Raw genomic sequence first — 11126 nt, 5'->3', positions numbered from 1 at the left:
TCTGTTGATGTGAGGTCAGAACTACATTGCAATTATGGGAAAAACTGCATTGCTATTATGGGAAAATATGACTACTTTCTATTTTTTGATACTACTATGAAAACGTCGCGTCCCGGTTTACCTACTCCGTGTTACTCCGTGACTTATGCCATGGCGCTTGCAACAGTGCCAAAATATCGAAAACATGGTAGCAATCCCGTTAGTAATAATAATTATACTGTTGTCTGTCCTTCGGTCGACACTACAGGTCTAATTCTTCACACAAAAAAAAAACAGGGAGATAAAAATTATGTTGTGGGATATAATTTCCCGCACCTCCTCAAATTACATATGATAAGATTAAGAGCGTAAAATTTCTATCAATCTCTATACTATAAAATAGAAGTAAATTTTTCGGAGTTAGTCTGACTCTGGCAAAATGAAGGTACTTCTTGGATCACTGGTTCTAGTGCTGGCCGTCGCGGCTTCGTATGCCGAGGGGCCATACAACTACCATCAGAGGATTGGTATTTCTGAGGCAGCTAAGATCAAGAGCAATGAGGAAGATGCGGCTAAAGCCGGAGTAACCGGCAGAATCGTTGGTGGATCCAACGTTGACATCTCCCAAGTACCTTACCAAGTAAGTTTTGGTCGTTTATTTTTACATTTTATTTTGATACTGTTATATTAATAATAATAAATAATAATAATAAATATCCTTAGACATTTCACACTGCGCTTCTAGTCCCAAACTAAGCAAAGCTTGTACTATGGGTACTAGACAACGGATATAAACATACTTAAATACTTTTTTTTGATTAATTAAATGACACAAAGTATTAGCTAAACTAAAAAAATTGCAATGAAGTTAAAATTTAAAACCTACACTTTATTCTACAATGAAGGGAATTTAGATATTTTTCTTTGTACTGTAGGCTAGGAGGTAATAATAAAAACTTATCACTGTTTGACTTATTTAAAACTAACAATACAAGACCCAAGAATATTTCAATACTTCTAGTTGGTGCACGCTGCATAGGTATAGGTTTGTGCCTCTATATAAACAGCTAGATAGGTACTTCTTTGCGTGAGGCTTCTTGCTATGTCAGAACAAAATCTTGCTTAACTGACGTAACTTCCTTTTTCCCAGGTCGGTCTCGTCATTCAAGTTCTGTGGATCCTGCAATCCGTCTGCGGTGGCAGTTTGATCTCCAACAACCGTGTGATCACCGCTGCTCATTGCCACCATGACGGTGTCATCACCGCCCAGTCCCACACCGTTGTTCTCGGCTCCAACACCATCTTCAGCGGAGGAGTGCGCCAAGCTACCACCAACATCGTCATGCACCCTCAGTGGAACCCCCAAACTGCTGCCAACGACATTGCCGTCCTCAGAATCAACAATGTTGCTTTTACCAGTGAGTACCACATTCTTCTCCAGCCCACCAGCCCACCAGCTCGTAGAGACGATGGCCGTTGGGGCAGGAAAGTTCTCGAGTGGCGACCACGGGCTGGAAGACGTAGCGTGGGCAGGCCTCCTACTAGGTGGACCGACGATCTGGTAAAGGTCGCGGGAAGAGCCTGGATGCGGGCAGCGCAGGACCGTTCATTGTGGAAAACCTTGGGGGAGGCCTTTGTCCAGCAGTGGACGTCATTTGGCTGAAACGAACGAATGAACGAACGAACCACATTCTTCTGTTATCGCATATGACCAACGTTTTTCAAGTATCAAAAAAATTTATTCAATAATATTCAACTCCATCCAACAATGAATGATGTGATGCAATTTAAAAAGAAACTCCAACATCTGTCTCTTTCGTTCAGAAACGAACAGATTGATGACATGAATAACAGTGCTTTAATCGAGTCCTTTAAACCACTTAATAGCAGCCTAATATTGTGTTCTGTCATCGTTTCAGACGTGATCCAGCCCATCGCTCTGCCCAGCGGCTCTCAACTAAGCAACTCCTTCGAGAACCAGATCGGCATTGCTTCTGGATTTGGACGTACTGTTGATGGTAATATAAGAGACTACTTACACTTTAAAATGCACATTTAAGGACAAAGAGAATTTAATAGAGAGAGGAAGAGAGAGAAACATGATATTTCAAACGCGTCCTTGTGTTATGAGATACTCGTATATTTTTGATTCATGAAGTTAACTGCTTAGCTATGTTTGGTACTATTACTTATTCTGGGGCTATGTTAAGCCTTTAACGGGCATAACAAGTCCAAAATGTTCATTGTTTTTGGACCTTAAGACAAGGGAATACAGTTCGAAATGTGGTGGGAACTATATTCCCACTGCTGTGTAAACTAAACAAGTGCTATTCAAAAGCCTTATTACAAAAAAATAATGACTTTTATGCCCTATTCCAGGTGCCAACATCCCCAACAACCAAGTCCTGAGCTGGGTGAGACTGCCGATCATCTCCAACGATGACTGCGCGGAAATCTATGGCCCCTTCGTCCACGCTAGCAACATCTGCACCAGCGGCGCTGGCGGTATGGGCACGTGCCAGGGAGACTCCGGCGGCCCTCTGGCGGTGGAAGTCAGCGGCTCGAGACTCTTGGTGAGTAAACTTTTGTATTAATGAGTGTCTGTGTAGACTGCGCGGCAATCTACGGCCTCTTCGTCCACATCAGCGATATACGCTAGGTTAAGGTTATACGCTAGGAAGACTCAGTCGCCCTTTTGGCAGAGTTCATTAGACAATAATCTTTAGGAAAAATTTTGCACTTTCCGCGAAATGTAGCTCGCGGCGCTACTCGCTTGAGGAGTTATTCACTCGCTGAACTTTTTAGAAAGTATATTTATGTAACAATTTTTTTCTTTCTAGGTTGGTGTGACGTCATACGGTGCTGAAGCAGGTTGCGCAGCTGGATTCCCGGCTGCGTACGCGCGCGTCACCTCTTTCACTTCCTGGATTTGGTCAATCTAAGCTCAAAATAATAACAGTGTAACATCCTTTTCGTACTGGATTTTGTGATATTCAGAATAATTTTTATTTTATTGTTTTGAATAGAAAAATAATATTCTGAATTTGCCTGGTCTTTATGTTGTTAATAATTTTTATTAATGATAATAAAATAATTTTAAATTAAATTGTAATTTGTCCGTTTTTTCCTTTTCCCCGTCCGTCAGCTGTGTAATAAAATAAGTGGATATTCTCAATATTTTAAATTTACCTACCGTTATCGTAACTTGAAAAAGTACATATAACCTAAAATTGTATCGTAACTGTAAGGCCGCTTTCTGGGTTTTGAACATTTTGGACATTACCCACTACGCTTCTAGTCCCAAACTAAGCAAAGCTACTAGACAACGGATATAAACATACTTAAATACTCTTTTTATTTGTAAATACATACTTAATAGACATAGTGACACCCAGCCCCATCACAGAAATTAAAATTCATCATTTCAATTTCTGCCCGGCCGGGAATCGAACCCGGGACAGCCCGGGACCTCTTGGAATAGCAGTCCGTTCCGAACCACTACATCAAACGGCCGACTATATGATAAGTGGGTCTAGACAAACTGCAAATTATAATCGCAAACCAGTCGAAAAGTGGTCGAAAAGCCCCTTTTTTGTATGGAGTTTTGACGGATTCGATTTTCGATTCGATCAAAAAGTGCGTTTTGTCTAGGGGGGCAGCTTTGCAATGAAAATGACAATTAGGTACCTACCAACAGTAAGGCTGAGTTGCACCACCTAACTTTTACCGTAGCTATAACGGTAACCGGTGCTTTTTGTATGGAGTTTGACAGATTTTTGACGTTTGTTCAAAGTTAAAGTAAGATGGTGCAACTAAGCCTAAGTGTGCGGACTTGCATACCAGTGACAACCGTCCGGCTCAAAACGTCTAATTTGAAAAAGCTCTAATGGCACAAAATAGTAACAGAAGATAATCACCTGTATTCTATGTACGTCATTAAGCTTACGCACACTATGTGTACACGTTGCCCGAGCGCACTTTGTATGTAGATTATTGCTCCTATGTATTTATTGGTAACTAGCTTTCTGCCTTAGGGCATGTAATATCGGAAGGTTTTCAATTCCGATATTGGATTCCGATATTAGATCTCAATATCGGAATTCCGATATTAATATCGGAATTGAGTTCATGTGCTATAAAATTAATATTTGGTTATATTCGTAAGAATTCTGGATTGTTTACAATAAAATAATGATTTTAATCAAAATCTTTAATTTTGTACAAAACAGCACTTCATAAAATTGAAGTATTATAACCATTTTTACGTTATGGGTATCCATTGCATTTGGTTTTTTATGTGACAAGAGGCAAACGAGCAGACGGATCACCTGATAATGAATGGTTACTGATAATGAGCCTATATGGACTAGCAAATAATTAAAGTGTTTTTGTAAAATCACAGGTATCAAACAAACTTTTACTCCTTCATTATATTACCCTGTTTTATGTTGGCGGAACGAATTTTAGAGTCATTCAAATCACGTGTTACAAAAATTGTAGAGAGTGGTAAAAAACTTGAATATGCTTGTAATTTGTTCCTTTTTGATTATCGATGTACAACTCACAAAACCACGAGCCATCATCATCATCATGTCAGCCATAGGACGTCCACTGCTGAACACAGGCTCCGATGCTGATTTTCACAATGGCCGGTTGGTGGCGGCCTGCATCCAGCGCCTTCCTGCTACCTTTATGAGGTCGTCGGTCCACCTTGTGGTTATGAGTCCTACGCTGCGCTTTCCGGTACGTGGCCTCCACTTCAGAACCTTGCTGCCTCATCGTCCGTCTGTTTTGCGTACTAAGGCAGAACCGTTGGAAGACCTTATCACAATGCTCGAAGACCTTAATCGAGTTTCCCAACAGGTAGGCCTTCGGATGAATATGGAAAAAACGAAGCTTATGTCGAATGTCCATGTTGCTCCTTACCCAGTTTCGGTTAGGAGCTCGATTCTCGAGATTGTTGACAAGTAAGTATGTCTATCTCGGACAAACGATCAGCTAGGTAGTTAGATGCAATTTCGAGAAAGAGGTAAATCGTCGAATACGAAGACGAAAGTCTTCAATTAGTGTGTGTTACCAGTGATGATATACGGCTCGAAAACGTGGCCTTTGAATATAGGGCACAACGTGCTATGGAGAGGGATAAGCTTGGTGTTTCTTTACGAGATCTAATCAGAAATGAGGAGCTCCGTAAACTAACTAAGGTCGCTGACATAGCCCGACGGATTAGCAAGCTGAAGTGGCAATGGGCAGGGCACATAGTACGCTGAACTGACGATCCATGTCCAGTAAAATTAATGTTTGAAAGGGAGTTGAAATGTCGTTCTTTGTTGACCAAGTACCTATGGCAAATGCTAAAATTGATTTAGGTCAAGTTAAATTAACCATAAATAGTAAAAATATTAAAATATTTGCAGTGGAACAAAAATTGATGGTGAGAGACATGAGAAAATCATTGGTCTTTGCCAATCATGTACTTTGGGCTTTGTGGCAGGTTGTGGCGAGTTTAAACGCTTTGTTTAAAATCTCAATTAAAACTTTTATCTGATTCAGATATTACGATATTGGGTCGCTCAATATCGGAATTGAAATATCGGATCTCGCAGTCCGAGATTCCGATATTACGAGATTCCGAGATTCCGATATTCATGCCCTAATCTGCCTGTGGCTTCGCCGGCGTGGAATTTTATCTGTCACAGAAAAACTTTATCGCGCGCATCCGTTTCAAAATCGGGATAAAAACTATCCTGTGTCCTTTCCCGGGCCTCAAACTATCTCTTATGCCAAATTTCATTTAAATCGGTTCAGTGGTTTAGGCGTGAAAGGCATTTTTGTCGATAAAATTGACATAATAACATCGCCTTAAATTATCGCTAGCCCTATCCCAAATACACTGTATGGATAAATTGGTGCCGGCTCGTGCCAAAATTTAATCCGTATAATCAAATCAAATCAAAATCTAAAAATAATTACAAATTATCATATTAAAGGGTAGTTGCGGCACTATTATACATACGGGAAATTGTAATTACTTACTCCCGATATATTCTTTATAACTGTAGGAAAATCGAGTATATTTTGTAGCCTGATGGTCATAGGATAGGAAATAGTTATTAAGCAGTGAAAAAAAATCATAACATAAAACATTTTTTTCTATGGGTAGCTTAGTTAATTAATAACCCTCCTTCTGGCACAGTCGGGTAAAAATTCACACCGAAGTTCCAATTAGATTCAAAATACTTACATGGAGATAATTAAAATAGTTACTTAGTTAAACATATTCTTAATCCTTTTGTTTGATCAAGTATAAAAAAAGCACTGTATACGTCACAATTAATTAGCCGTAGCTCCTCAATCAAACGAAGATAAGATTGGGCATCACTATAAAATGTAAATTAATTTGAGAGGCGCGTATCTATTCTGACTTATTGAAGGTGCTGCTTGGATCACTGGTTCTAGTTCTGGCCGTCGCGGCTTCGTATGCCGTGGGGCCCTATAACTACCATCAGAAGACTGGTATTGCCTTGGCAGCTAAGATCAAGAGCACTGAGGAAGATGCGGCTAAAGCCGGAGTAACCGGTAGAATCGTTGGTGGATCCAATGTTGACATCTCCCAAGTGCCATTCCAAGTAAGTTTTGGACATAATTTTATTTTGACACAAAATTCATACCTGTTAAGGTTACAAAATTATTGGAAAAAGTTAAAAAGAATAATAGAATTAAAATTGAACACTACACTTTTGTTACACTACAAGAGACAAACAAGGTTCAAGATTTTTCTTAATTCTGTGTCATTTTATTTATTTCTTATTTAATCTCGCGAATTTCAATATTTGCATAGTACTTTAAGCCAGAATATAGTTGATAATTTCTTTGTAACATCTTCCCCCAGGTCGGTCTTGTCATTCAAGTCCTATGGATCCTGACCTCCGTCTGTGGCGGCAGTTTGATCACCAACAACCGTGTGATCACCGCTGCTCATTGCCACCATGACGGTGTCATCACCGCCCAGTCCCACACTGTTGTTCTCGGCTCCAACACCATCTTCAGCGGAGGAGTGCGCCAAACCACCACTGACATCGTCATGCACCATGACTGGAACCCCCAGACTGCTTCCAGCGACATTGCTGTCCTCAGAATCAACAGTGTTACTTTTACCAGTGAGGACCACATTATTCTGTTGTCGCATTATATTACAATCACTAGCGGCCGCCCTCGACTTCGTACGCGTGGATCTCGTTTTACCCCCTTCATCTATCTTACGCGGTTTAGATTTTTTCATACAATTTTTTTCCCGCTTACTCCCGTTGCGGTGGGAATTTTGCAATATCCTGTTGTAACTAAGCTTTATGTTTACTAAGGTACCTGCATGCCAAATTTCAAGCGTCTATATTACGCGGTTTAGATTTTTTCATACAAATGTTTTTTCCCGGTAACTCCCGTTCCCGTGGGAATTTTGCAATATCCTGTTGTAACTAAGCTTTAAGTTTACTAAGGTACCTGCATGCCAAATTTCAAGCGTCCAACTTAAGCGGTTTAGATTTTTCATACAAAAGGATTTTCCCGCTAATTCCCGTTCCCGTGGGAATTCTTAAGTATCCTATAACCTGCCCAGGAGTATGAAGAATAATTGTACTAAGTTTCGTTAAAATCCGTTGAGCAGTTTTTGTTTCTATAAGGAACATACAGACAGACAGACAGACAGACAGACAGACAGACAGACAGACAGACAGACAGACAGACAAAAATTTTACTGATTGCATTTTTGGCATTAGTATCGATCACTAATCACCCCCTGATAGTTATTTTGAAAATATATTTCATGTACAGAGTTGACCTCTCTACAGATTTATTATAAGTATATAGATTGTTTGGTACCTAATTGTTAAAAAACTTTATTCTATATTTAGCGAATAATGATATGAAAATTTAATTCAATCCAACAATGAGTGATCCACTTTATTTAATTTTAATTATTATTAAAAATATTTTTAAGCCAAACCATTCCGGTCTTCCAAACTTAACTAATAATTTATATACTTGAATTAACTTTTCAGACGTAATCCAGCCCATCCATCTACCCAGTGGTATTCAACTGGGCAACACCTTCGACGGCATCGGTACTGCTTCTGGATACGGACGAACTGCTGATGGTAATAAAACATCACTCTCTAAATTTCTAAAAAGTAGTGAAGGAAGAGAAAGAGTGAGACAACAGAGAGAAGTAAATAGAGAAACATGATATTTCAAACGCGTCCTAATTGGTAGCAAATTATTTGTTACTTTTTGAAGTTGACTGCTTGACAAATTATTACCTAAGAACATCGTGCCTTTTTAAAACTCTTATTGCAAAAAAATAATGGCTTTTATGTTATATTCTAGGTGCCGGCATCCCTAACAACCAAGTCCTCAGTTGGGTGCGACTGCAGATCATCCATAACAACGCCTGCGCTGCAGTCTATGGTCCCTTCGTCCACCCTGGCACCATTTGCACCAGCGGCGCTGGTGGTATGGGCACGTGCCAGGGAGACTCCGGCGGCCCTCTTACGGTGGAAATTATGGGCGTGAGACTCTTGGTGAGCAAACTTTTGCATTAATATGTATAATGTATTGAGATCCACGCCAGCAGTGTAATGTTGCACACAGGGAGGCCGTCTGGCAGTGAAAGTCAGTGTCTTGAAGGGTAAACGTGAATTCGTAAGATGAATATTTTGGAAAAACTAAGTAGGTACCTATGTAGATTTGAATATTACATAGACATCCGTCATTAACTCTGCCATTGATTTAATTTTCGCGTGTAATTTGCCACTAATTTGCCACTAACGCAACATTTGTGGTTATGTTTGTTGTTTCGAATGATCGAATCCCGATGTAGGTATGGAGCCATGACTCTTACACGTGCATACTTAGTTTTTTTTTAATTTGTTATCTTATCACTACATCACACCAAGTTAAATAATGTGTTAATTTGTTGTGATTGTACGAACGACCAAAGATGTGTGCAACTAGCCATAAGCTCACTTCACACGCACAACTTATTAGGTGTTTGTAACATATTTCTTCTTCTTTCTAGGTTGGTGTGACGTCATTCGGCGCCGAAGCCGGTTGCTCAGCTGGATTCCCGGCTGCGTACGCTCGCATCACCTCTTACTTTTCATGGATTTGGTCAATCTAAGCTCAGCTAGTTTATATTGAAACGAAAAAAATTACCGGCTGTGTAATCTTTGTGCTGTGAAACAGTTTTTATAAATGATAATAAAATAATTTTGAATTAAATTTTAATTTCTGTTTTTTCCTTTCCCCCTATTATCGAAATCTTAGATCATCTGTAAACCAGACCCCTAAGTCTCTCACTCTAGTAACTCTTTTCATCGGCATCTGGTTAACATTGTAGGTCCTGTAGTTGTAGTTGACTACGAGTTCTTGCAAAGGATATCATGACACACTTTGAAACATTAAATTGCAGCTTGTTATTTTCACTACATGCCACAACCCCGTCAATATCCCTTTGCAATCGCTCGCGATCCTTTTCATCTTTGATTAGCAAAAACAATTTATGATCAACTGAAAAGAGCAGGCACTTTGAATATCTTACCACCTCCAACAGATCATTTATCATTAAACTTGAGCACAAGATTACTGCCCTGACTCACTCTTGATCGAATTAAATATGGTTCAGACCGGCAACCAGAGTATTCAACGAAATGCTTTCTATTTGTCATGTAGCTTGCTAAAAACCATAATAGCTGAGGCGTGCAGTCGATAGCAGCTAACTTCCGAAGAAGGATATGATTGTCCACAACATTGAGTGCCTTGCGGAAGTCGAAGTATGCTGCGTCTACTTGAACCTTTTCACTGTCAACAGCAGGCATTATTTCCGTTACATAGTTCAGGAGATCACTTGTTGTTTGTTGTACTACGACCCGGTCGAAAGCCGCGCTTCGCGTCGGTTAACTGTGCGTTCACTTTTTTGTATTGCCGATTCGAATACCTTAGCAGGCGTCGGTAACACTGCCACTGGTCTGTAACCATCAACTGATGTAATGTACCACATAAACCACCCTTAGGGTCTGGAACCACGTATGTAGTTTTAAAAATGTCTGGAAACAGTCACTTAAGCACCTGTTATAAATAATAGCAATGGCTCAGGCAACATACCACGAAAATCCCTAAAAATATAGACCAGAATCCCATCAGGACCAGTAGACCTTTTGGGATCCAGCTTTGCGAGTGAGCGCTCGACCTCTGCCAACTGTAGTTACCCTATATTGTATCCTGGTTGATCCATTAGCATCGCCAGCGCTTGCTTTTGCTTTTTCGATATTAAGTTCCGCTCGCTGCATGCTGTAAACGGAGAGAAATTAACTGGCGAACTCATTGGACGGGGGTCTTTCAATATTGTTTTAGTATTCCTGTAATCTCGTTTAGACTTTATACTTCAAATCCTCTGCTAAATGGTTTTGAACAGATTTGACAAGTTGCTCATGACAACTCACTATCCTATTTTTTACCCGACTCCTACACAAAGCAAACTCCTTATAATCAGTCTTCACAAAAGTTTTGAGTATTCGTAATCGTGAAAAAACTGTTTCCCCAACCTATATTACAAGTCAATTATCAGTTTGAGATATTATTTGCTTAAAAAGGATAGCAAAAAGTAAAAACTGGTTATAATTTGAAATTAAATTTTTGTTTTGATGATCATTTACTATTTTTGGCATTAAGGAGAATTTTTTTGACGTTATATTTTACTAGGTAAATCTGGTGATAAGCCATCTTTCGTATAAACAGAGTCATTATCTATATAAAAGGGTAGGTGCGGCATAATTATGCACATGGATCGTTATTATTAATTCCCATATAATTTTATAGATGTAGGACAACCGAGTAAGTATTTGTAGTCTGATGGTAAGTCATTATAATCCTATAAAAAGTTGTGTAATTAAAAATAGAGCAATTAACCTACTCGATTTGCGGGGCTTAAAAGGCTAAATGGCTGATTGTTGATGATAATTTGTATGGAAAGGTAATTTTCTTTAAAAACATTTAATGTCGGTCCGAGGAAAAGTTGTTGCATTTGAGCAGTAGAATCAATCCTTTTGTGATTACAATTAACCGTACCTCCTCAATTGAATAAGATAAGATTA

General features: G+C 39.4%; 1 protein-coding gene across 1 annotated transcript; it reads left to right on the top strand.

Annotated features, from left to right (window-relative positions):
• Nucleotides 1-397: 397 nt before the first annotated feature.
• On the top strand, nt 398-9243 carry LOC114350090 (transmembrane protease serine 3-like). Its single transcript, XM_028300737.1, has 10 exons — nt 398-619; nt 1130-1397; nt 1899-1997; nt 2359-2552; nt 2820-2918; nt 6387-6608; nt 6872-7139; nt 8037-8132; nt 8362-8555; nt 9053-9243. The coding sequence occupies exons 1-10, from the start codon at nt 419-421 to the stop codon at nt 9152-9154; spliced, it is 1743 nt and encodes a 580-aa protein (XP_028156538.1). The 5' UTR covers nt 398-418; the 3' UTR covers nt 9155-9243.
• The last annotated feature ends 1883 nt before the right edge of the window (nt 9244-11126 follow it).

The sequence above is a fragment of the Ostrinia furnacalis genome, unplaced genomic scaffold (genome assembly GCF_004193835.3).
Source record: "Ostrinia furnacalis isolate ACB-3 unplaced genomic scaffold, ASM419383v2 OfSCF0780, whole genome shotgun sequence".
Classification (NCBI taxonomy): domain Eukaryota; kingdom Metazoa; phylum Arthropoda; class Insecta; order Lepidoptera; family Crambidae; genus Ostrinia; species Ostrinia furnacalis.
The sequence above is the reverse complement of the archived record's forward strand: the minus strand, read 5'-3'. Positions and strand labels throughout refer to the sequence as shown.